At 40.8% G+C, this 27,786-nt stretch overlaps 1 protein-coding gene across 8 annotated transcripts in view; it reads right to left on the reverse strand.

The window, feature by feature from the left end:
* The window catches only part of arhgef28a (Rho guanine nucleotide exchange factor (GEF) 28a), a 390,430-nt gene that overhangs the window by 262,389 nt on the left and 100,255 nt on the right, over positions 1–27,786 (reverse strand). For all 8 annotated transcript variants that reach the window (XM_059974562.1, XM_059974561.1, XM_059974559.1 and 5 more), the window contains 2 exons: positions 25,574–25,757; positions 19,928–20,105 (listed from right to left, as the gene is read on the reverse strand). In XM_059974562.1, the coding sequence (XP_059830545.1) occupies positions 19,928–20,105; positions 25,574–25,757 (362 nt within the window). The remainder of the gene's footprint in view (positions 1–19,927; positions 20,106–25,573; positions 25,758–27,786) is intronic.

Below are 27,786 nucleotides of genomic sequence, written 5' to 3' on the forward strand. Positions count from 1 at the left end.
GCAGTAGACATGAAAATGGCTATAAATTAAAAATAATTAGATAGTGCAAAGGGCAAGTAAGTAGTCGTCAATATATTAAGACTTTAATTCCTGGAATCATTCATGTGAATAGGATGCTCTCTAGGTAATGGCAGAGGTTCCTGTACACAATTCCACATCCAAGCAGATCCACAAGGCAGAAGATACTGCAGACCACAGCAGTCCATACCACCAGGTCCAAGCACCTTGTTCTTGTGTACAGGCTGTACATGTCAGACATTTGTAAGCTGGGCAGGCCCTGTGTAGGCCAAACTGTGTAAAACTGGTAGATATCCTCCCCTAAAAGACTAATGAAAACCAGCTAGGTTTTTATAATCTATTTTCGTAGTCATCATTGTAATGACTAGCTGTCTTTCACCCCCCTCCCCCACCACCACCCCAAAGTTCCACATTATTGACTGAATTCATGTTTGACTGCAGTAGTGATGATATTTTGCTACAAAGATCATTGTTACAGTGAGAAGTTCCCACCTGCTTCAAAAGGACAACAGTCATACCAGTGCCCAAGAAGAGCTTCCTCAACGACTCGCCCAGTCGCACTCACATCTATTGTGATAAAGTGCTTTGAGAGGCTGGTGATAGCTAGAATCAATTCCTGTATCATCAAGGACCTGGACCCATAGCGAATGGGCCTATGGCCACAATATTTAAACAGCAGATGTCACATTCCACTTTAAGATGGCACTGCTGATGGCAAGTGACAACTTACTGGTGGCTTTCAAAGCAAGAAATATAAATAACACTTTCCTGTAAAAAAAAATACGGTAAATGATCACCGCAAGCAATAACAAGGTGAGAGGGGACAAGGCTGGGTCAAGGGTCAAAGTGTGCATGTACGAGATCTTTGACTTGGAGTAAGGTCAAGGCACGTTTGAGACGGAGCCAAGGCTAGAGCGTGCAGAGCAGTGGACAGTCAGAGCAGAGGAGAGGCAGATTCAGGGCCTGTCCACCTGAAAAGAGAACGAAGTTTGATTGATCTAAACACCGGAGGCTGATTTGGGAAGGTCGTTGCCAACGGAAACGTGGTGGCGGCGTCCAGGCCCAAATCACATCAGTGCGACAGGGTTTCAGTGTGAGGAATGACCTGATGTTTGGAGCATTTAAACACTGGGCCAGGTGGACTGAAAAGGAAGGGTGTCAGGTCCATTCAGCTTGAACTCTGAAACGTTAGTTCTGCTTCTTGCTGCACGAGGTGGAGGCTGTGGCCTTGCTCCAGGCGCCACACTGTTTTACTCCGCTACGTGATGAACTGAGGCAGAGACTATGGGTCTGCTCCAGCTGCTCCAAGCTTTGTGTCTGAGGACTCACTTTTGTTCTAAATGTTACTTTTATTGTGTGTACGATATGTTTTCTTTCCCTCTGCATATTGGGTGCTTGTTGGTCTTTTTTTTTAATTGGTTCTTTTGGGTTTCTTAATTCATAGCTACCTGTAAGGAGATGATACATTCATATAACCATATAACAATTACAGCATGGAAACAGGCCATCTCGGCCCTTCTAGTCCGTGCCGAACACTTACTCTCATCTAATCTCACTGACACGCACTCAGCCCATAACCCTCCATTCCTTTCCTGTCCATATGCCTACCCAATTTTGCTTTAAATGACAATGAACCTGCCTCTACCACTTCTACTGGAAGCTCATTCCACACAGCTACCACTCTCTGAGTAAAGAAATTCCCCCTCATGTTACCCTTAAACTTTTGCCCCCTAAGTCGCAACTCATGTCCTCTTGTTTGAATCTCCCCTACTCTCAATGGAAAAAGCCTATCCACATCAACTCTATCTATCCCCCTCATAATTTTAAATACCTCTATCAAGTCCCCCCTCAACCTTCTACGCTCCAAAGAATAAAGACCTAACTTGTTCAATCTTTCCCTGTAACTTAGGTGCTGAAACCCAGGTAACATTCTAGTAAATCTTCTCTGTACTCTCTCTATTTTGTTGACATTTTTCCTTTAATATGGTGACCAGAACTGTACACAATAATCCAAATTCGACCTTACCAATGCCTTGTATAATTTCAACATTACATCCCAACTCCTATACTCAATGCTCTGATTTATAAAGGCCAGCATACCAAAAGCTTTCTTCACCACCCTATCCACATGAGATTCCACCTTCAGGGAACTATGCACCATTATTCCTAGATCACTCTGCTCTACTGCGTTCTTCAATGCCCTACCATTTACCATGTATGTCCTATTTGGATTATTCCTACCAAAATGTAGCACCTCACACTTATCAGCATTAAACTCCATCTGCCATCGCTCAGCCCACTCTTCTAACTGGCCTAAATCTCTCTGCAAACTTAGAAAACCACAACACCATCTACCTTAGTATCATCTGCATGCTTACTAATCCAATTTACCATTCCATCATCCAGATCATTAATGTATATGACAAACAACATTGGACCCAGTACAGATCCAAGGCACACCACTAGTCACCGGCCTCCAACCTGACAAACAGTTATCCACCACTGCTCTCTGGCATCTCCCATCCAGCCACTGTTGAATCCATTTTACTACTTCAATATTAATACCTAATGATTGAACCTTCCTAACTAACCTTCCGTGCGGAACCTTGTCAAAGGCCTTACTGAAATCCATATAGACAACATCCACTGCTTTATCCTCATCAACCTTCCTCATAACCTCTTCAAAAAATTCACTAAGATTTGTCAAACATGACTTTCCACACACAAATCCATGTTGACTGTTCCTAATCAGACCCTGTCTATCCAGATAATTATATATACCATCTCTAAGAATACTTTCCATTAATTTACCCACCACTGACGTCAAACTGACAGGCCTATAATTGCTAGGTTTATTCTTAGAACCCTTTTTAAACAATGGAACCACATGAGCAATACCCCAATCCTCTGGCACCATCCCCTTTTCTAATGACATTTGAAATATTTCTGTCAGAGCCCCTGCTATTTCTACACTAACCTCCCTCAAGGTCCTAAGGAATATCTTGTCAGGACCCAGAGATTTATCCACTTTTATATTCCTTAAAAGCCCCAGTACTTCCTCCTCTGTATTCATCATAGTTTTCATAACTTTCCTACTTGCTTCCCTTACCTTACACAATTCAATATCCTTCTCCTTAGTGAATACCGAAGAAAAGAAATTGTTCGAAATCTCCCCCATCTCTTTCAGCTCCACACATAGCCGTCCACTCTGATTCTCTAAGGGACCAATTTTATCCCTCACTATCCTTTTGCTATTAATATAACTGTAGAAACCCTTCGGATTTATTTTCACCTTACTTGCCAAAGCAACCTCATATCTTCTTCTAGCTTTTCTGATTTCTTTCTTAAGATTCTTCTTACATTCTTTATATTCCTCAAGCACCTCATTTACTCCACACTGCCTATATTTATTGTAGATATCTCTTTTTTCCTAACCAAGTTTCCAATATCTCTTGAAAACCATGGCTCTCTCAAACTTTTAACCTTTCCTTTCAACCTAACAAGAACATAAAGATTCTGTACCCTCAAAATTTCACCTTTAAGTGACTGCCATTTCTCTATTACATCTTTCCCACAAAACAAATTGTTCCAATCCACTCCTTCTAAATCCTTTCACGTCGCCTCAAAGTTAGCCTTTCTCCAATCAAAAATCTCAACCCTGGGTCCAGTCCTATCCTTCTCCATAATTATATTGAATCTAATGGCATTGTGATCACTGGACCTAACGTGCTCCCCAACACATACCTCCGTCACCTGACCTATTTCATTCCCTAACAGAAGATCCAACACTGCCCCTTCTCTAGTTGGCACCTCTATGTATTGCTGCAAAAAACTATCCTGCACACATTTTACAAACTCCAAACCATCCATCCCTTTTACAGTATGGGCTTTCCCAGTCTATGTGTGGTAAATTAAAATCTCCCACAATCAACCCTGTGCTTACTACAAATATCTGCTATCTCCTTGCAAATTTGCTCCTCCAATTCTCGCTCCCCATTAGGTGGTCTATAAAACACCCTTATAAGTGTTATAGGGGTGTATTTCCCATTCCTCACCTTTCATTCCATTCACCTTTCCCATTCCTCAATTCCACCCCAAAAGCCTCCCTAGACGAGCCCTCTAATCTATCCTGCCAGAGCACTGCTGTAATATTTTCTCTGACAAGCAATGCAACACCTCCCCCTCTTGTCCCTCCGATTCTATCACACCTGAAGCAACGAAATTCAGGAATATTTAGCTGCCAATCACACCCCTCCCGCAACCATGTTTCACTCATAGCTACAACATCATATGCTCTAAGCTCATCCACTTTTCTTACAATGCTCCTAGCATTAAAATAAATGCATTTAAGAAATTCTCCACCTCTTCCTCTGTTTATCTCTAACAGCACAAAGAACTTTACTGTCTTCTTTTTCTTCCTTCTCCCCTACATCTGTTCCTACACTCTGGTTCCCCTCCCCCCTCATATCTAGTTTAAATCCACTGGAGCCTCTCTAGCAAACCTACCTGCAAGAATATTTGGCCCCCTCCAGTTCAGATGTAAACTGTCCCACCAGAACAGGTCCCACCTTCCCTGGAAAACTGCCCAATTATCTGTAAATCTGAAGCCCTCCCTCCTGCACCATGTCTTCAGCCACGTGTTGATCTGCACTATCTTACTATTTCTAAACCCACCCACAGGTGGCACTGGCAGCAATCCTGAGATTGCTATCCTGGAGGACCTGTCCTTTAACTTGGCACCTAGCTCCCTAAACTCACCTTTCAGGACCTCCTCACTCTTCCTACCCATGTCATTGGTCCCTACCTGGACCACGACATCCGGCTGCTCACCCTCCCTCTTGAGAATACTGAGAACTCGATCTGAGATATCATGGACCCTGGCACCAGGGAGGCAACAGACCATCCAGGATTCTTGATCTCTTCCACAGAATCTCCTATCTGTCCCCCTAACTATCGAAACCCCATCACTGCTGCTCTCCTCTTTTCCCTCCTTCCCTTCTGAGCTGATGGTCCAGTCTCGGTGCCAGAGACACAACCACTGCAACTTGTCCCTGGTAGGTTGTCCCCACCAACAGTATCCAAAACAGTATACTTATTGTTGATGGGAACGGCCACAGGAGTGCTCTGCCCTTCCTGTCTATTCCCCTTCCCTCTCCTGACAGTCACCCAGGGTCTCCTGACTCCTAGGGGTGACTATCTCCCTGAAACTCCTGTCTATTTCTGTCTCTGCCTAACACAGTTTGTCAGGAGCTGCAGCCGGATCCACCTTTTGCAGGTGTGGTCATCAGGGACAGCTGTGCTCGCCCTAACTTCCCACATACTGCAGAGCACTCAACTGCCCTAACTACTGCCTCCATTACCTACTCCTAATCTAATTAGATTAAATAAAGGAGCTTACCTGACCTTGCCTCACTTGGAGTGAAGCTCGTACTCAGCCTCTGCTCGCTATTTAAATTCTCCTGCTGCCTCACGGGCCGACTTCCACGCGCTTGCGCAGTTGTGCCCCGTTCAAACCTCACCTCTGCCTGATTGAGCCAAAGCCAGCCCACTCTGATGATGGCCGCTGTATATGGAGGTCTCTCTTTTTAAACGTCACGCGCCTGCGCAGTCTAGCCTCTTTGCCGTGATCAGTTAAAAAAAACAACTTCTCTCCGAGCTTCTTTTACCTCTTTCCTCTCCGCCTCTTGCTGCGATTCCAAGTATACATAATAAACATACTTTGGACTTTGAAATTCATGGCCTTTGATCACATGGACAACACTAATATCTATATTATGATGCTGTTTATGGACTACAACTCTGCATCTGACACCATCATTCCTACGGTTCTGATCAAAAAGCCCAAAACATGGGGCTTTGTACCTCCCACTGCAACTGGATCCTCAACTTCCTCGTCAGAAGATCACAGTCTGTATGGATTGGAAATAACATCTCCACCTTGCTGACAATCAACACTGGCACACCTCAAGGATATGTGCTTTACTCTCCCTACACCTGGACTGTGTGGCTCAGCATGGTTCAAATGCCATTTGTAAATTTGCTAATGGCACGACAATTGTTGGCAGAATTTCAGATGGTGACGAGAGGGTGTACAGGAATGAGATATACCAGCCAGTTGAGAGATGTCTCAACAACAATCTTGAACTCAGCGTAAGAAAGACCAAAGAACTGATTGTGAAGTTCAGAAAGGGTAAGACAGGGGAACACACAACATAGGGGGATCAGAAGTGGAAAGCGGGAGCAGTTTCAAGTTCCTGGGTGTCAACATCTCTGAGGATCTAACTGAGGGCAAACATATCGATGCAGTTACAAAGAAGGTATGACAGCAGGTATATTTCATTAGGAGTTTGAAATTTGGTTTGTCACCAGGGACACCCTCAAATTTCTACAAATCATTCTACAGTGCATGCTTACTGGCTGCATCACCATCCGGTATAGGTCGGGGAAGAGATGCTGCTACTGCACAGGACCTCCATCACCCAGGACATGCCCTGTTCTCACTGCTACCATCAGGAAGGAGTTACAGGAGCTTGAAGGCACACACTCAATGATTCAGGAACAGCTTCTTCCCCTCTGCCATCTGAGTTCTGAATGGACATCAAACCCATGAACACTGCCTCATTACTTTCTTCTGCACTACTTATTTAACTATTATATACACACACACACACACACACACAGTCATTCACAGTTTTTATCACGTACTACATGTACTGCTGCACAAAGACAACAAATGTCATGACATATGCCAATGATATTAAACCTGATTCTGATTCCAAATTCAGGCTTCCAGGTCATTAGTCCAATAACTTAATCTCAGGTAAAGAGGGAACACTGCCATCTGCTGGCCCTCCTCCATCTTGACTTGGAAATACACAGTCCTCTTTCATTGGTGGATCTAAGTCCTGGTACTCCATCCCCATTGGTGTTTTGGGAACACCTTTACCTAAAGGCTGCAGCAATTAAAGGTGGCAGTTCCACACCTTCTCAAGGAAAATGATGGAAGGACAATAAACACTGGCCTTGTAGAGGCAAGTGACGTGCATCAAGGTTTCAGGTTAAGACCCTGCCTCAAGATGGTGAGAGAAGAGGAAAGATGGCCAGTATAGAGCAGTGGGAGGCTGGAAACATTTTCTCTTCCTTTTCAGTCCTTCCTAAAGCTGGGTCTTCATTCAAAATGTCAAAGTTCAAAGTAAATGTAACATCAAAGCAGGGATATGTCACTGAAAACTAACTTGAGATTCATTTTATTGCAGGCATTCACAGTAGAACAAAGAAATACAATAAAATCAATGAAAGTTGTACACAAAGACTGACAAACACCACTGCGCAAATAAAATTTTAAAATGTTACATTAATAGACGATAAACAAATATGAGTTGTAGAGTCCTTGAATGTTAGTCCACAGGTTGTGGAATCTTTTCAGAGTTGAGGCGAATGGAGTTATCCACACTGGTTCAGGAGCCTGTTAGTTGAAGGGTAATAACTGTTTCTGAACCTAGTCCTATGGGACCAACAGAAGGAGGCATGGGTACCTCCTTCCTGATGGTGACAGTGAGAAGAGAGCATGCCTGGATGATGGGGATTTTTGATGATGGACGTTGCTTTCTTGTGGCAGCGCTCCATTGTAGGTGTGCTCAGTGGTGGGGATGGCTTTGTCTGTGATGTACTGGGAGGTTTTATCTGTGATGTTTTGGAGGTTTTTCCATTTTTCAGCAATGGTATTTGAATACAAAGCCATGATGCAGCCAGTCAGGCTTTTCCATTCTTTGGCATTAGTGTGTCCATACCAGACCATGATGCATTTATAGAAATTTTTCAAAGTTTTAGATGGCATGCCAAATCTAAGCATTCTTCTAAGTAGCAGCACTGTCATGCCTTCTTTGTAATGGTACCTACATGCTAATAATCATTAGCCTTTTCTCTCTACAGATGCTGGCTGACTAGCTGTGTTCTAACATTTTGTTTCTTGCTTGGAATTTAGCACAAACTTTCACGATCCTGTTTTTGTGATCAGCCATAAGCTAGATCTTAAAAGAGAGTATTGTCCATGAAGCCCTGAATGAGATAGTAACAAATAGTGCAGAAAAGAAAACACATTTTCTCTACTGGAGATAGCAGAGATTATTAGGAAAGGTTTATTAACCTCTGTACTAACAACCTAGTTAATTTAACTATCTACTATAGAGTAGGACAAATATTGGAATAGAATGAGAGAGTGACAATGAAAGGCTGCAAGACATTGTTCATGCCTACTGTTCTAGAAGACTCTAGATATCTTCAACAATCTGGCTCAAGAAGTGAAGCCAAGTTTATGCAGCTGACCAGAGGCCCATATATCCCATGTAATAGATTCTAAAAGCAGTCACTCTCATGTGCCACCTCTCCAGAGGTCCAATTTCTGCTAGAACATAAGCAAACAATGCTTAAAATACTCAGCACATCTACAGGAATATAAACAGTCAACATTTCAAGTTGGAGACCCTTTGTCACACAATTGCCAATTGTTAGACAAATTTCTCCAAGTTCTGTTTGTCATAGTGACTGCTCTTCCTTCCTCCAAGGTAAACTGGCAATACTAGCAGCTGCAATTACAGATAAGCTTTATTGAGGGCAATTAAATGAAGCAGATCTAAAAGGAAGTGATCTAAAAGTTGGAAATACTCCAAACAATCCAATTCCATGATGCAGAGCACATAATTAGTCACAAATCACTCCCAACAACCAGTTTTTGAAGTAAGTTCCAATGTAAAACACACACAAGTACTGCACTGCATAAAGGAATTGAGTCGAAGCTATAGAATTGCAAGTTTTATTTGCAGGTCCAATAACGGAGAAATCTTGGCTCTTGGTTAAAATGATAACAGAATTTTGAATGCATTAGAGACCTCCAATTACACTTATTTATTGCTTTGTTGTTCATGTCATTCATCTCTGGACCTTATGGTGCATCGAGCAGCAACCTTGCTGTTTCTTTGGCATTTGTCTGTTTTTTTTTGCAAGGCCAAATTGCTAACGACGCTCAACTCAGTACTGATGAAGAGTGTGCAAGGAGCTGGCCTGATTTGAAACAGGACCATTCACCTCAAAGTTCAGTGCGAATGCCACTACACCACCATCCAGCATATTCATTGCTTTAGCTTATGCAGAACTGTCCGAGTTTGAGGAGGCTGAGGATCACCGATGAGGATATCACCACTTGAACAGCTGGAAACTCTGTTCCCATCAAGAATGAATTACTTTCAGCTCTAACACTTCATCTATATATTATTCCTTTCTAGTATACTATATTGATAAGTAGATATTAAATGGTGTTCAGTAACTTTAACTAAACTAGAAGTTGCATTCTTACAGTAAAAATGTCTAACTGATAGGCAGATATGATTACATTAAGTACCTAATAACACTGAATTAATTACGTTAGCAGGAACGTTGTGTTGTAAAACTGCCTGCCAAATAGAGGTTAGATAAGAGTTCAAATGCTGGATGATTAATGATTGAATAGTATTTCAATGGATAGATTATTCAGTACGAATGGGGAAGGCATTTTAAATTTTCGTGGATTTTTTTTCCTCAGTTGTTTCCTTGTTGGTCGGTATTACTAATCTCAGCAATTTACCGTTTTCCACCATTAGCTGACTGGTGGAAATTAAGTGGAAAAATCAATTTCCCATTTATTTAATTACCCTGGTGAACATGGCATCAACCATTAAAATGTTGATATTAACAACTATGAACTTAGTAAAAGAACCATCAAAAAGTACTTTTCCTCATGCTAGAGGCATCAAAGAAAGCAACTTTAATTTTATAAATTCCTATTCAAACATCATTTTCAGAAGAAACTGCACATCAGAATCAAATACTGATGCTATATCATGCATCCTGACCATTTGAGGCCTGTTGGTGAGGAAGTCCCACACCCACTTGCACAGTGGTGTATTTAGACCGAGGAGGAGTTTGTTCACCTAGGTCTGTGGGACAATAGCGTTAAATAGTTTTGAACTGTGGACCCCAAATGTCCACAGAGGCCTCCAATGGCATACTATTTATGTTAGGGTGTGACTCCTATGTTATTTATCGGCAATGGTGGGTCATCGACAGACGCAGAAATTGTTTGTGCAAGCTAAAGCAGCTGTGCCACCGGGGCCTATGGCATACAAAAAAGTTCATTAGGGAAAGTCAAAACGGTTTTGTGAAAGGGAAATTATGCTGATCCACTTTATTGGATTTCTTTAAAGTAACACCCTGTGAATACAGAAAGACATGGAATTATGATACTTAAATTTCCAGAAGTTATTTCATAAGGTGCTGCATTAAAGGTCATTGCAAAGTAAAAATAAAGCTCCTGATGTTGGAGGTAATATTATGGCCTGGATCAAATATTGCTTGCTAACAAGAAACAGTAAATGAGTCATTTCTGGTTGGCAAGCAGTGTACCTCAGGGATCAGCACCGATGTCTCAATTCTTTTTCCCAACGTATATAAGTGACTTGGATGAAGGTGCAGAATATTTGGTTGATAGAATTTAGTGTGGCACGGTAGCGCAGTGGTTCAATTCTCGTAACAAGCTTGTACATTCTCCCTGTGACTGCGTGGGTTTCCTCCGGGTGCCCCAGTTTCCTCCCACAGTCCAAAGACATACCAGTTGGTAGGTAAATTGGTCAATGTAAATTATCCTGTGATTAGGCTATAATTAAATCCGGGGACTGCTGGGTGGAAGGGCCTATTCTGCACTGCATCTTAATACGTAAATAAATAAATGTATCAAATATAGATCAGAGAGTAAGTTGTGCTCCAGACATCAGGAGGCCACATCAGGCAAAGATTCTGACTTCTTGAAGTGTAATTCTTGAAGTGAAATTTGAAATTGTCTATTCTTGCAGGATTTTTTTAAAAAGCGGTAAGAGATTGCATTGGTCTGGAATGCAAGGGATCAGTGACCCAATGTATAACTTGCAGAGAGTTAATATGCAGGTATAGAAAGCAATTAGGAAAGCTAACTAAACACTCATTTATTGTGAGGGGAATTCAAAGCAAATGTAGGAAGCTATACTACATTTACATGGAACAATCATGAGACCGTGTTTGGAGCACAGCATACATTTGTGGTCTTACTTAAAGAAATATGTCAAGGCTTTGGAAACAGTTTACAAGGAAAGATTGGACCTGTTTGCTGTGTCTACCTGAACTTATAAGAGTGAGAGGCAATGAATGAAACAATCGAGGTCCAGAGGGGTGGGTATGTGGAGGACCACACACAAAGTGCTGGAAGATCTCAGCAGGTCAGGCAGCATCAAATGAATAAACAGTCAATATTTCCAGTCAGGACTGGAAGGGAATGGGGAAGATGCTAGAATAAAAAAGGAAAGAGGACAAGCTAGAAGATGAAAAGCGAAGCCAGATGGGTGGGGGAGGAGAAATTCAGTAAGTTGAAAGGTGATGTGGAAAAGACAAAAAGGTTAGATAAAAAGGAATCTTATAGGAGAGTGGACCATGAGAGAAAGGGAAGGAGGAAGGGCACCAGGGGAGGTAAGAGGCCAGTGTGAGGAAAAGAAAAGAGAAGGGAGTGGGAAAGTATTACTGGATAGAGAAATTGATGCTCATGACATCAGATTGGAGGGTACTTAGAACGATTATAAAGTGTTGCTTCTCCACTCTGAGAGTGGCCTCAGCATTACAGAAGGCAGTCATAGACCTACATGCCAGATCAGAAATGGGGGTAGAATTAAAATGTTTGGCCACTGGGAAATTCCATTTTTTGCAGTTCGAGCAGAGGTGCTCCACATGCTCTCAATTGCAACAACATTCAATTCCTCTCCACCACCACCCTCCTCCATCTGGTGGAACTGGTCCTCATCCTCAACAATTTCTCCTTCAGCACCTCCCATTTTCTCCAAACTTGGGATAACCATGGGCACCCACATGGGCCCCTTTTTGTTAGCTGTGTGGAATAGTCTATGCTCCAAGTCTTCACTGGTAATGCTCCACAACTCTTTCTATGCTACACTGCCAACGACATTACCAGATATCAATGTAGCACAAAAAGAGTTCGAATGCATTCTAGCATGAACATTGCTTTCTCCTTCCAGTATTTTTTCCCCTATCCCTTCCTTCTTCTATTCCCTACTCTGGCCTCTTCCCTTTCTTCCATGGTCCACTCTCCCCTATCAGATCCCTTTTTCTCCAATCCTTTGCATTTCCTGCCTTCACCTTCCAGTTTCTTACCTCATTACCCCTCCCTCACCCACCTGACTTCACTTCTCACCTTCTAGATCATCCTCCTCCCCCTCTCGCCACCTGTTATACTGACATCTTCCCCCTTCCTTTCCAGTCATGATGAAGAGTCTCTGCCCAAAATGTTGATTTTTCATTCACTTCCATAGATGTTGCCTGACCTGCTGAGTTCCTTCAACACTTTGTGTGTGTTCCTCTGGATTTCCAGCATCTGCAGAAACTCTTGTGGATATAAAGAGGATGTATTCCTGTACGCTTAAGGAAAGGCACTACCCATTTTAGACAAGGATGAGGAAAAATGTTTTCTCAGAGGGTTTGTCTTTCTGGAACTCCTTTCCTCAAAGCGTGGCGGAAGCTTTGAATATTTTTAAGGCAATGATAATAATGTAAATGGATTCTTGCTAAGCAAAAGGGTGAAAGGTTGCTGGGAGCAGTCATAAATGTAGATTTGAAATTACAGTCAAATTAGCCATGACCCAAGAAGCTGAGTGGCCTACTTTGTGTATGTTCTAATTTCTGGTTCAAAGACAATTTTTATAATACAACATTTATGTTAATACCATTAGTCACTGAATGTGTCTGCGAGTTATAAATTACTGTTATCTTGCTTATGCACTCTCTCACCAATACCCTTGTCCTTTCTGCACTTCCTCAAGTCCTCTCTCCTAGCATAACCCCTTTTTATCGCCAAAGAGACCAAGAATCACAAACTGACTCCTCCCACTTGCTTCTCAACGATGCATTGTGACTAGGAATCATTGAACTTGCTAATCATGCAAGGCTGATTTGATTAGACATAAATCAAATGTACTGTGGAATTTTGCACCGGCCCTCAAAAAAAAATTCATTAGCCTGCTGTAGCACATCAATTTGCCAAAGAACATCAAGGCCATGGGAATATGGTAAAAAGCAAATCTGTCTAAACAGAGAAGTCAGAACGTATACCTTTAAATTCTAATTGACTTTTAATTTCCACTTACAATCATAACACTTGTTTTCATAAAGAAGTAAAATTTCAAAGCAGGATCAGCCCATAAATTCGATTCTGCTATTTAATTAAATCATGATGTACCTTGTGCTTCAAAGTCTAATTTATTCCCAATCCCAAAGAATCCAAAACTCAATTACCCCCAACCTCCACAAAGAGGTCTATCAATGACATACAGCCTGCCTTATTACAAAATCTCTCCCTTCTCAATCCTAACGTTTTATAAGACTACTACTCCTGATTATGGATTCTCCAGCCGGAGGAAATAACCTGCTTCTATCTATTCTATTACTTCCCCTTGTTTCCCCATGCTTAATCACTTAAAAAGATCAGCACTCATTCTTTCTCCTCCCCCTCGCAGGACAGCACTCTCATTCCAGCAATCACAGAAACACAGAAAACCTACAGCGCAATACAGGCCCTTCGGCCCACAAAGCTGTGCCGAATATGTCCCTACCTTAGAACTACCTAGGCTTTACCCACAGCCCTCTATTTTTCCAAGCTCCATGTATCCATCCAGAAGTCTCTTAAAAGACCCTATCGGTACCGCCTCCACCACCGCTGCCCATTCCACGCACTCACCACTCTCTGAGGAAGCAACTTCCCCCTGACATTTCCTCTGTACCTGAATTGATCCTGGACTCAGCATAGCAAAAATTCACACAGTAAATGTATCCTTGAGATAAGTAGAGCAAAACTGCAGGAAGTGGTTCCTATAAGGTCACACCAACACCCTGTACAATCTCAAGAGATCCGTATTTTGGTACAGTAAAGACCTAAATGTCAACAGCCTTCTAGATTTCTTGCTGTACTTCAAGTTCACTTTCTGCAACTCATGAAACATCAAACTATTTTTCAGTTTGTCACTATTTTAAAAATATATACTGATTCTCTATTCTTCCTATCAAAATCTGGAATTTTGTAGTTTTTTTATCTGTCACCTTCTTGCTTCATATAAACTTCTTATATCCCTTTGGATTAACTCTATATTGCCCTCACAATTCTCCTTTTCATCTAGTCTTGCATGTGAGAGAGAAGATGATAATGGGAGATAAGTGGAGACTTGAGATTGTCCTGCAAGCAAGCATCGACTCCATGGCCTAAATGGAACTATGTCAGAAGAAAATGAGAAATTTACATTACCTTTTCATCTAAGTCCTTAATATAAAATAGGAATAGCTGAGGACCTGGGACTGATTCATGTGATACTCCACCCAACGGTCCACCAGCCCCATTATAACCTCTGTATTTGTAGTCTCTGTTTCTGAAAGAGTAGGATTGTAAGGAGGGTTACCTCCTTCATTTCCTCTTCCTCCCCCCAACTTAAAATTAATTACCCTTCGGGCGTCTAATCCACTGGAACTGGTAAAACCTCCAGTCACTCTGTATGTGTGAGCCAACAAATGCCAGCAAGTCATTCAATCACAAGAGCCTTAAAGCAAATGTGAACCTGCTTTCACCAAATAACCATGACTGATCTTCCTCCTCTTTAGTCTAAAAATGTGGGCCCTTCAAGCAAAATAAAAAAAAATATACAAATTATACAAACCTGTACATCTTGGTTTCTTTAACTTCCAAATACATTTATTATCCAAGTATGTCTACGTTACCATATAGAGTAGATTTCAATTCATTGGGCCATCAGTTAATTAGGCAGCTGCTTATTTGGGACAAATCTTTTTAAAAATTGTGAAAGTAGCCGGGATTCCCTTCATTTATTTGGGGCAGGAGGTTGATGCCAGTTTCTAACTAGCATCTGTCAAATGCACTTGCTGTGGCTGATAAGACACTGTGCTTAGAGCAAACAGGTTTTTAATTATTGTCTGTGGCATGTGTTTGTGCTCAAAAAATAGTGATCTTTGTCACTGACACTTGCCAAGAAATAAGCAGCAAGACAATTCAGAGCATTTAAGCTTGGAGATGCCAGAGTTGGCTGGGAGTGAAAATGAAATGATTTCAATACTTCAACGAGTTAGGAATTATAAAAAATATGAAGGTATCAACAGTCACTTTGAATGTTACAATGAAAATGAAGATTCAGAGGATGCAATCATTGAAGATGTTATATGAAGGCAGCGTATTAAATGCACTATGTGTACTAATTTTGTTCATTTACAATCAAAAGAACACAGCAGTGTACACTGAATGAATTCCTCTATCGACAACTATTAGAAACCAATACACAGTTTTATAGTACTGTAGTGGCATTGATAGTTTTCTAATTTGTTATGTACTTCATTTAAATACATAATTTGTTACTCAGTTAAACTGTAGTTTGTCTTCTTGATAGGTTTTTAACTATTTCCATGAAAATTCAGCTAATTAGGGCTGCCACTTAATTAGGCCAAAACATAATGATTCTGATGTGTCCTAATTAACCAGAATCCACAATACAATCTTAAGATTCATTGTCTTGCAGGCATTTCCAGATATACAATAGAATCTCCAAAAAAAATACAGAGGCTGACAAAACAACCGATGTACAAAATACAAACTTTTTTCAATCAAAATAAACTTTATTTATAATAATAAAAATTATTTACAAGAATAAACCATGCAATGCTATTTCATACTTACATTCATAGACCAATGCATTAAGTAGCGCTCCATTACATTTTTTTTAATCAACAGCACTACTGCCACTCATGTTGCCCCCCCCCCCACCCCATGCTGAGGTGGTATTCTACTATAATAATTCAGGGGCATCCTCACCAAACCCTGTAAAGGAAGAGTCCTTTACTATGGTCCTTCCCCACAGAGCTCTTGCGGTGGCTGCAGCAAGCTTCAGCTTCAATGTCAGTCCGTGATGAAATTTGTTAGGATACTCCCCACTGTGCAACTATAGAAGTTTGTAAAAGTTCTAGGTGACTTATCAAATCCATGAAAGCTTCTAAGAAAGTAGAGGTGCTATCATGCCTTCTTTCTGATGGTGTTTATATGCTGCTCCCAGGACAGATCCTCTGATAGGTTAATGTCAAGGAATTTAAAAACTTCTGACCCTCTCCACATCTGATCCACTAATAAACACTGACTCATAGACTGCCATCTTCTTCTTCCTGTAGCCAATGATCAGCTTTTCGTTTTGCTGACTTTTGAGTCAAGGTTGTTGTTGTGGTATCACTCATTAAGATCTTCAATCACCCTTCTATATGCTGATTACTTGGCTATTTACAGTATAAAGTATTACATTCTAGTCAATCCTGAAATGGCCTTTAAATAGCTAATGAATTGTGGTATTTATGATCATTATCTTACTGCTACAATATATCATGTGTTTCATCTTCTCTGCTCTCTTCTTTGCTTTTTCCTTTAAACTGCAGGGGTAGAGACTTAAAAGCAACAACCCATAACTTACTGCCCTCTACTGTGCCTATCGTCTTGTTTATTATTTTTTGTAATGGCTGCACCGTTATCTGCACTTTATGCAGTCCTGGGTAGGTCTGTAGTCTAGAGTAGTTTTTTTCTGTGTTGTTTTTACGTAGTTCAGCCTAGTTTTTGTATTTTTTCCATGTAGCACCATGGTCCTGAAAAACGTCTCGATTTCACTGTGTACTGTACCAGTAGTTATGGTCGAAATGACAATAAAAAGTGACTTGACTTTCCACTGTCTGGTCCAATAAAGGGCAAATAGTTTGTAATCAAGAACACAACATTTGCCACGTATTACAAAATCTGTATTGTAATGACACCTATGTTAGGAGCTGCTTGTTGGGTCCTAATTCCCAAAGTTGGCAAAGAACAGGAGAGAACAGAACTCAGGGGCAGCCTAGTGAATACATCACCTTGCAGGCAATAGCCAAAAGAAGTCTACTGCAATAACATTCTATTGAGGAAATGTACCAGTCACTGTTCTTTAAACACATATTGGGGGTTATTGCAATCCTCTCCATCTTTCCTCAGAGGCTTGGGAGCATTAATGCCGTATATGGTACCTCCTGTACCTAATGAAGTAGCCACTGAGTGTATGTTCAAGGTCTTCTGCTGCTATAGTCCTTCTATTTCAAGGTTCAATATGTTGTGCATTCAGAGATGCTCTTCTGCACACCACTGTTACAACGTCTGGTTATTTGAGTTAATGTCACCTTCCTGTCAGCTTGAACCAGTCTGACCATTCTCCTCTGACCTCTCTCATTAACAAGGCATTTTCACCCACAGAACTGTCACTTACTGGATGTTTTTTTTCCCCATATCATACTCTGAACTTTAGAGACTCTTGTGTGTGAAAATCATCACATAAATACTTATGATATCAGTATCTGAAACATTGTTAGTGTCAGAAGAGTCTTGGAAACAAATAAATTGGTATTGTCACAATCACAAGAAAATCTGCAGATGCCGGAAATCCAGAACAACACACACAAAAACGATGGAGGAACTCAGCAGGTCAGACAACATTGATGAAAATGAGTAAACGGTTGGCTTTTCAGGCCAAGACTCTTCTTCAGGACTGGAAAGGAAGGGGGAAGATGCCAGAATAAAAAGATGTGGGGAGGGCATGGAGGGCCAGCTAGAAGGTGATAGGTTGACCTGGTATGTGGGGAAAAGTAAGGGCTGGAGAAGAAAGAATCTGATAGGAGAGGATAGTGAACCATAGGAGAAAGAGAAGGAGGAGAGTCAACAGGGCAGATGACACACAGATGAGGAGAAAAGGTAAGAGGCCAGAATGGGAAAAGTTGAAGGGGGAGGGGAAAAATTTCCAGAAGGAGAGATCGATGTTCATTCCATCAGGTTGCAGGCTACCTAGACAGAATATGAGGTGTTCCTCCTCCAACCTGTAGGTGGCCTCATCACGGCAAAAGAGGAGGCTATGGAACGACATGTCAGAACAGGAATGGCAATCGGAATTAAAACGTTTGGCAACCAGGAAGTTCTGGTTTTGGCAGATGGAGCAGAAGTGCTTGACAAGGCTGTCCCCCAGTTTACATCAGAGCTCACCAATGTAGAGGAGGCAGCATCTGGAGCACTGGATACAATAGACAACACCTATAAATGAAGTGTTGCCTCACCTGGAAGAACTGTTTGGGTTCATGACAGGTGGTAAGGGAAGAGGTAAATGAACAAGCGTAGTGTATCTGTTGCCTGCAAGTATACGTATCAGGAGGGGGAGTAGTGGGGAGTGACAAATGGGCAAGGGAAACATGGAGGGAACAATCCCTGTGGAAAGCAGACAGTGGTGGAGGAGGTAAAGTTGTGTTTAGTGGTAGATTCCCTTTGAAGATGGCAGAAGTTGTGGAGGCTGATTTGTTGGATTTAGAAGCTCAAGGGGTGGTAGGCAAGGACAAGAGGGAATCTTATTTCCGTTAAGGTGGTCGGAAGATGGGGTGGGGGGGAGATGTCCAGGAAATGGAGGAGATGCAAGTGAGGTCAGCATCAATGGTGGAGGAAGGGAAACTCCATTCTTTAAAGGGGGAGGACATCTCAGATGTCCTAGAAAGGAGAGCCTCATCCTGGGAAGAAATGCAGTGGAGACAAAGTATCTGAGAAAGGGAAAGAGAAAATCATTTGCCTCCAGGAAAATCCACACCTTCACCCTCACTCACGCCTTCCTCTCATAAATGCTGCACTCTATTCCCTGGTCCCTGGTTACAATTAATGGTTCTACCAGACTGTTTCCAATTTTAGACTTTTGGGTGATGTCAAGATAAATTTCCGATCTCTTATTTTCTTCACTTCAGTAAATCTATTTCCACCTTTATAACCTTGCCCAACATGTTTCAGAGCATCCAGATACAATTATTTCAATGCTCTCATTGTCACGCTCCCATCCTTCATCCTCTGTATTCTAAATCATTAGCAATATCCAATCCCACAGCAACTTCCCTTGTCCCCATCCTTGTTAACGTACATGAGCAACCAGTCCTCACACTGTAATATTCATGTTCAAATGCATCCTCATTACTGTAACCTCTTCCAGGCACTACCCATTCCCAAATACTCACTGTTTCTTCAGTTCTTGCCTCTGATACACCCCTTCCCACATAAACATAGAACACAGAATGTAGAACAGTACAGCACAGAACAGGCCCTTCTGCCCACAATGTTGTGCTGACCGTTAAACCTACTCCAAGATTAATCTAACACTTCCCTCCCTCCATGTGCCTATCTAAAAGAATAGATGACACCATTGCACCCATGACCATCCCAACATCCATTAATGGCATCCTGGATGTCAACTAGGGTGGAGAATGTTCTGGAGTTATTTTCATAAAATATTCTACCTATCCACCTCCACCTATGTTTCCTAAATTGCTGGGCAAATCTCCAAATGTCTTCATTCTGCCTTGACGTACAATATTAGTTTGAAATGCTTCCATGTCATTTTTTTTAAATACAACACAAAAGCATTGGTTCTGATACCTACAACAACAAACTATGAATATATTTCTAAGTGAACCAGTCCAAGATACTCCGCAGGGTGATAACAAGAAAATATTCCACCAAGAAGCACGTGCAAATAGGAACAATGAACATAATATTTATCAAAAAAAAAGTAGGTCACAACGGGAACTAATAATAGTTTATTTCATTATGGTCATGCTTATTCTAACTGTACTCTGATTTATATAGTCTAGATCACAGACATAGCAGTTTTCAATTGCCAACATCAGTTGGAAGACAGCACAATACTTATATTTCATTTTATATTGCCAATAGATTTGAACTGCCAAGAAAACATTTTCAACTTACTGTATTCTCCTGTACATGTCTGCGCAGAAGCAGAATATCTGTCTCAAGGGATTGTCTTCTGTTGTTTTCCATGGTCAATGTGTAAGTATTTGGTTCCCTAAGGCAATTCTGTAGTACGTAGCTGTCACCAAAAGTCTTACAGATTCCAGATGATGGAGTGACATGGGAATTCTGGAGACTGAGAAGGAGAAAATGAAAGGCTATGGAACATTTCAATGCACCCACCTTCCCAACAAAGCTGTATGTTTTGGTGCACATATGAGAAGTAAAGCGAATCTATTTTTGAATGCTTATCTGAGCCTATTCCTCTCACTAATGCCATTTGCTTGCACAAGATCGATATCTCTCTGCTCCCTGGCTGCTCCTTTGTTTGTCTAAATGCCTTGTGGTTTCTTTCAAAACCATGCAAGACAGCACCTTCCAGACACTGCTGCGAGTGTATAGAAAAAAAATCATCTTGTAAACCTTCTTTCAACTTTTCCCTTTTCACCTTAAGTATGCAAGTAAGTAGGTATGAGCCAAAGAGCTTGCTTCTATGCTTGTGACAAAGTGACTGTAGTTAATAAGGTGAGCAGAAAATGCCAGATACAGTTTAGTTCAGAAGAAATTAGCATAATGTAATTTAAAAAGGACAGATAAGACTAGGCTATGACACAGTGTGTGCTTGCAAGTATCGTCTTCCAGTAGTTCACATTTCTGTCCTGGGAATAAAACTGGCCATATACCCTTTTCTATGTCCACTATAAATTCATATACTTCACATTGCCCCTTAGATTTAGACTCTCCATAGAAAAGAATCAAAATTTATCCAAACACTCATTATTATGGATACAGTCCAATCCAGTCAACATCCCGATGAACTTCTTCCCCATCCTTTCCAAAGCCTTCACATCCTTCTGTAAAGCAGTGACCACAACTGGACATACAACTCCATATGTGGCCTAACCAAAGTTTATTGGCTTATTATTGTCACATGTACCAAAATACAGTGAAGAGCTCCTTTTGCATACTGTTCATGCAGATCAACTCATTGTACAACTACAACCATGATTTGCCAAAGGATATGCTCAATATCCCAATGGATGAAGGCAAGCACTTAATACCCCTTCTTTACTACTCTTTTTGCTTGTTCTGCCACTGTTGGGGAGCTGTAGACTTGTACCCCAAGATTCTTCTGTACATCAATGCTTACAAGAGTCCTGTCATTTACTGTATATTTTTCTTCTATAAGTCCTCCCAAAATGCACCACCTCACACTTGTCTGGATTATCCTCCATCTGCCATTTCTCTGCCCAACTCTTCCACTAATCCAAACCTTGCGACAGCCTTTCATAACCTTCCTCATAATCCGTAGTTCAACCAATTTTTGTGTCATCTGCAAACTTGCTAGCAAGACCTACAACATTTTTGTCCAAATCATTAACATATCTTTCAAACAATAAGAGTCCCAGCACTGATCCTTGTGGTACACAACTGGTCAAAGACCATCAATTAGAATAAAATCCCTCCATAACTACTCTCTGTCTTCTATGACCAAGCCAATTTTAAATCCAACCTACCAACTCACCAAAGATCCCATGTGACTTCATCATCTGGCCCAACCTACATTATCAAAAGCTTCAGTAAAGTCCACTTGGACAACATCCACTATCTTACCCTCATCAATCATTCAAGATTCAAGATTGTTTAATGCAGCATAAAGAAACATAATAATAATAAAAACATAATAAATATAAATACGTAAGATAACCTGTATACCTAGATTGATTGTATGACCGTGAAGTGACAGGCAGACGAATGTCTGTACATAGGATGACTGACAGGAAATGATAAAAGTACTGGTGGTTGGGGATGAGAAGAATGGGTTAATGGGTAGAGCTGTTGATCAGCCTTACTGCTTGGGGAAACTATCTGCTTCAAGTCCTTGTGTGGATGCTACATAGTCTACTCCCTAATGAGAGTGGAACAAGCAGTCCATGGTGGGATCCTTCACGATGTTACTATCTCTTTTTCAGCACCTTCCTGTATCTATCTTTGATGGCGTATAGACTGGTACTGATGATGTATCGGGCAGTTTAGACTAACCATTGTAGAGCCTTCCTGTCTGTCATTGTGCAGTTTCCATTCCATGCAGTGATGCAGCTTACTAAGATACTGTCTACTTTTGCTCATTCTTTCTTGTTGCCATTTGCTCAATTTGGGGTTTTTTTGCACATAGGGGATTGATGGTCATGTCATTGTTTGCATGATTTTTTTTGTGCATGGGGATTCATGTTCTTATTGCCATTTGCAGATTTTTTTTTGCCTATAGGGGTGATGTTGTTCTGTAAATGGCTTCCATGATCTTCTTTCTTTCGTGGCTTTCAGAGTCATATACAGCATACATACTTTGATAATAAATTTACTTTGAACTTTGAACTGCACTTCTGTTGAGTGACATAAGTATGGATGTGCCAAGTCCAGCCCTCTTCAGCCTCCTCCGAAAGTAGAGGTGATGGTGAACTTTCCTGATAGTGTATAATGTGTTCTGGGACCATGAGAGTTTTCGCGATGTCTCCCACAGAAAACCATGCTGACTATCCTTAATAAGTTCACACCTTTCCAAATGTGAGTAAATCCTGTCCCAAAGAATCTTCTACAATAAGTTCCCTACCACTGATGTATAACTCTTGGGATCTATAATTTCCTGGATTCTTCAGATTAGCCTTCTTGATCAATATAGACAAATCTCGTCTTCTGGCACGTTGTCAGTGGCTGAAGACATTACAAAGATTTTAGTCAAGTCCTCAGCAGTCTTCTGCCTTTTCTCCCACAATATCCTACAATAGGTCACATCAGGCCTTGGGCATCTATTCACCATAATATTCTTCAAGGAATCCAACATCACTTCTTTCTTAATATCAACAAGCCACTCCCTGATATCACTATAATGCATGTCCTATGCTTTGGCAAATACTGATGCATAATAGTCATTTAGCACCTCACCCACATATTCTGGCTCCGAGTATAAATTTCCTCTGATCTGGAGTGTTCTCGGCTTTTTCTCAACTGTCCTTTTTTTTAAAATATAAAATCCCTTGGGATTTTCTGCAAAATGCCATTTTGCACAAAATATCTTTGAATTCTTTGCAATACTACTTGCAAAAACATTTCATAGTTCCTTTTAGCATCCGATTCCTTTTTTTAAGAAGTCTGTTCCTGCTTCCCTTATATTTCTCAAGTCCAATCTCAGCTTTGTAAACATGCTTCCTTTTCACTTTTATATTTCACTTACAACATCTTTTGTCATCCAATGCTCAAGGAAAAATACTGGTCCCAAATTCTATCCAGCAAGTCTTTAAAAGATTTGCACATACCAGGTGTGGGTTCACCTGGTAACTAGTGTTCCCAATCTACTTGCTCCAATTCCTGTCCGAACCAGTTGCATGGGTGATGTAAAAGGTCCAGATATGGAATACCCAAATCCTTTGATCACTACATTACAGAAGTAAAAATAGTAAATGCTGAAAATATTTTGCAGATCAATCAGAAGCAGCTTAAATGCCACTTCACTGTCTTTTGTAATGTCAATGACTCAAAAGTGAGTCCTCAGCCAAAGCAAGATGCAGATGCATCAACATGTGACTCCATTGCATTCCATATTTATCCATGCAATTAGAATAAGCTATGCCACTAACAATCCTTTATAGACCCAGCTGGAGGTTCTCAACACAATCTAGCCCAATGATCAACTTTTGAACCATTCCCTCAGCTTATTTGATGCCAAGGCCCCACATAAAACTTGCTCCCTGCTCATACCCCTGGAACATTCCCAATTATGAGACCCAAGGACTCAAACTTAAACCAGTATAACCACGATGGCATGTCTAAACTACATCAAAAGACATTGTGGCCTTTTTCCCTCTGATTAAATTGTTTTCTTCTCCTGGATCAGACTGGAAGCAAATTGACTCTGACCTCTTATCATTACTGTCAGCTCAACTCTACTGCCACTTCTATTCCCAATCACAATTTTCTTGCCTTACTACAGGTTCACTCTTTATGGCTCCAAAGCCCAAACACTGCTATAATTTCATTCTATCTACCACTCTAAGCCTTTTCTTCATGTATCTTCCTTCATTTCAATTGCACAATCGCTACAATCATTTTTTTAAAAAAACCTCCTGAACTCCATCTTAACGAACCATTCTTCTGCTTCTAATCACTTTACCCATTTCTTTGAAAACAAGCTTCCCAAATCTTTCCTGTAACTTTATACTTGAACCTCATGGATCAGATTACCACTAAATTTATCTTCATCACTTCTTCTGCTGTCACTGACCATATCACACTCTTCCACTGTTCAGTTCAGTAAAACTACCTTACCTTATAACCTAGTTAACAAGCAGCGAGAAAAAAAATAGTCCCAGTTATCTGAACATATTTGGAAGCCAAGATCCAAAGGAAAGCGTCATTCTTCCCAAAACATCACAGCACATATCTTCTAACTCAGAGATATTTGCAGCTGTTTGCTTGTGCCATCTGCACCTTGTCCCAAAACCCAGTCTGCATGCAAATGTGCACAATAGAATTCACCTCTTTGTTCTGTTGTTTCTGCCAAGGAACACAGCTAGATATTCTTTTCAAAGACATTTTCTATTCTTTTTCCAGGTATGTTTTATTTTCATCTTACAGGAATGACTGTTATGTGTACATATAAATTCCTAACACCTCGTCTCTACTGTCAAAAAAGCACAGTAGTCACTGACCGGGCACAGTAATGCCAAGTGGCATGTAATGTGCTAAAGTCACGTGCAAGATTCTTTCATAAACTGTCCACTCAAAATAGACTGGTATTCCTGTTGGATAAAGGAAACCAAGCCTGGCTACCCTGCTGATGAAGATTTCCTAAGTGTTAATCTGATTGCAGTTGCCTCCACCAAGTTTGACCTGGTGTTTGATTCCACCATCCATACCCCTTCTTTGCCGATGAATTACAAGTCCCTGATGAAATTACCAATACCCCAGCCTGCCTGACCACCTCACACTTCCCTTTCTCCAAAGCTCTATTATATGGAGACTGGTTAGAAGGGTTGTATTCGCAATTACAACTCCAATGGAATGTACAAGAAAAAGTGGTTACTAGGGGCCTTTAACAAAATTTGTATTTACCCTCGAGAAACTGTTCCAGCTCCCTCCCCCACCATTGCTTTAACGTATCTTTGAAGAAACTGAAGAATTTCTGGGCAGTGATGTTCCTATTGCCCCTTTAATAATCTCTACACTGAATTGGGAGACTCACAGGAATGGATAAGCAATGACTAGTAACAGAATTGTAATACCATTGAAAGAGAACAAATTGAGTTAATTCACTATGACTGTCTTCCCATTTTAATCCTTTTGATAAGAAAACCAATACTACACATCCTAAATATCAAAGCTACACCACACAAACTAAAACATTTACTGTAATCTGGATATTTAATTCTACAATTTTCCGCAACATCTTACAGAAATATGCAACAATCTTTGCACTCCCCCTTCATTCAATATCTAAAAGGTAGCACTCACAACTGGAATTCTACAAATCTGAAACAGGTCTATAATTAGGGAGCAAAAACAAACATTCGAAAACCAGGTATTTTTCACCTTACATCAGATACTTACTCTGTGAAATAGTCAGCAAGATGCTGCATCCCGTTCTGCAATGCCAAGTCCACAGGTGTCTCCCCTTCCTCATTTGGCATCACCAGAGCTTGGATCCCACCAGGCTTGCACAACAGGAACTCAGAGAATTTATAAAGGCCCAATCTCACTGAAACATGTAGCAAGGTTTCTCTGGGTATTAGCTCTAGAAAAGAAAGATAAAGAAGTCAGGATAAAAGATTAGTGAAAAGCTTGGGAAATGCTCAGGTAACAGCTGTGGAGACTGAAATGTGGTTATGTTTCAGATCAATGACCTTCATGAGATCTAGAAGTTGGACACAACTTTACATGAAGCTAGTGAAGCATTAGTGTACTTGATCACTCAACATCTGTGGAAATCACTGTTTCCAAGAGAACAAAACAATCACATTATTTCCTAGATCCAATTTGCAAGGCTAGAAATTACACCAAAACAAAAAAAAAGTCAATGGTTGGGGTTGGGGGCCAACACTCCCTCGGGAGAATATTTTCTGTGTTGTATCTCTCCTTGGCCATTCAATTCTATCGCCCTTTGCAGTTAGCTGTGCAGGTGAGCTGCTTTCACATTCATATCTGTTCAAAATAGTCCAAAGTGAATCTGACATTATCCGCTCACAGGTTTGACTCCTATTCGTAGAACTGCAGGATCAGCATCTACACAGTTTAAAGGGGGATGCTTTGGCAGGTCACCACCCTTTGCTGGGAATCCAAAGCGAGTAAGTTCCGTTTAACAAAAGTGATGAAATCACTCAGTACGCCAAGAAAATTAATTTAGGAAAGTAATAGGGTTGATGTTTTGGGTCAAGAGGCCTTCATCAAAATAAGAAAATTTTAGTAAGCAAGGATGTCTTAAGTTGCAGAGAAGGGGGGCCAGTTGAGAGAAGGTCTGTGATACAATGCAGACTGACTGGGTCAAGAAGATAACAATTACTTTTAAAACAAGCAGCGAGAGACAGAAGAGAGGCAAAAAGAAGCAAATTCAGAAAGGTACAGCCACATTAGTGAAGCATTATTTGAAATTCAGTGCTGAGTCCCCAGAGCTGATGGAAGATGAGAAACTATTCCTTCAGTTTATGGTGGACATCTTCAGAGCATTCAAGAAGCTGAAGGTGCAGACCAAGAGGGAGAGTGAGGAAAGAATGAATGTGACAAGTGACAGGACATTCAGAGTCACCCTTGTGACTAAAAAAGAGGCATTTTGAAAAAGCAGTCAACCAATTTATTGTACCCAATCATGGGCATTCCCTTTGTCTCCAAACCTCCACCTCACTGCAACTTAATACATACTTGCTTTCCAGTTCTGATTTCAATCATTCAAAATAAGCAGCCCCACTCTCCCACCCAGCAATCACCTCACCAACTCCACACAGGCACCAGTCACAGGACACAAGCACCCTCCTCCTCAGATACCAACCACATGAGCAAGCCCCCTACTCAAAACACTATCACAATTACTTGGAATAGTGAGCCTGCTATCTCAGAAACTAACCACCAAATCCAGACTCCTAAACCGCTCAGAAACTAACTCCATGCACCAGAAAGAGAGTAAGTTATAGGGAAATAGGCAGAGAAACAGAATTTAAAAGGTAAACACGAGGAAATCTGCAGATGTTGGAAATTCAAGCAACACACACAAAATGCTGGAGGAAGGCAGCAGGCCAGGCAGCATCTATAAGGAGAACAACAGAATTCATAGGATTGCCCTAAAAACTGGCAAAGACTAGATGGGCCAAATTATCTCCTTCAAATTTGTTACAAAACATGAATGTGTAACAAGTACAATCTGGTATATTCTGCCTATTTTAATAAACTTCCACTTAGAAGTGCAAGCAAATTTTCAATTCATATTTTTAGTTATCTTACAATGGAAATTTCAACAAATTTCTGTCAGAAAATGTGAACAATCTGAAAAGGATCACTATCAATTATTTTGTGAAATATACTTTCATCGTGATGAATTAAAGTCTGGTCCAATGGACTGAAACCCTCATTGAAAACTACATCCATATAACATAAACTTGAAAAATCTTTTTAAAAAATCAGAGCATCTGCCCTTTTCATGCACACATCCAATCTCACAAAACATATGTGAGGTCATTATCTAATCCAAGTGACTGGACGAAATCCCATATTCATACTTCTAGCAGTTACTGCTGTACAATGTACCCTGTTATGCCATGAATTTTAAATCTTCA

Source organism: Hypanus sabinus, chromosome 7 (assembly GCF_030144855.1).
Source record: "Hypanus sabinus isolate sHypSab1 chromosome 7, sHypSab1.hap1, whole genome shotgun sequence".
NCBI classification, from domain to species: Eukaryota; Metazoa; Chordata; class Chondrichthyes; order Myliobatiformes; family Dasyatidae; genus Hypanus; species Hypanus sabinus.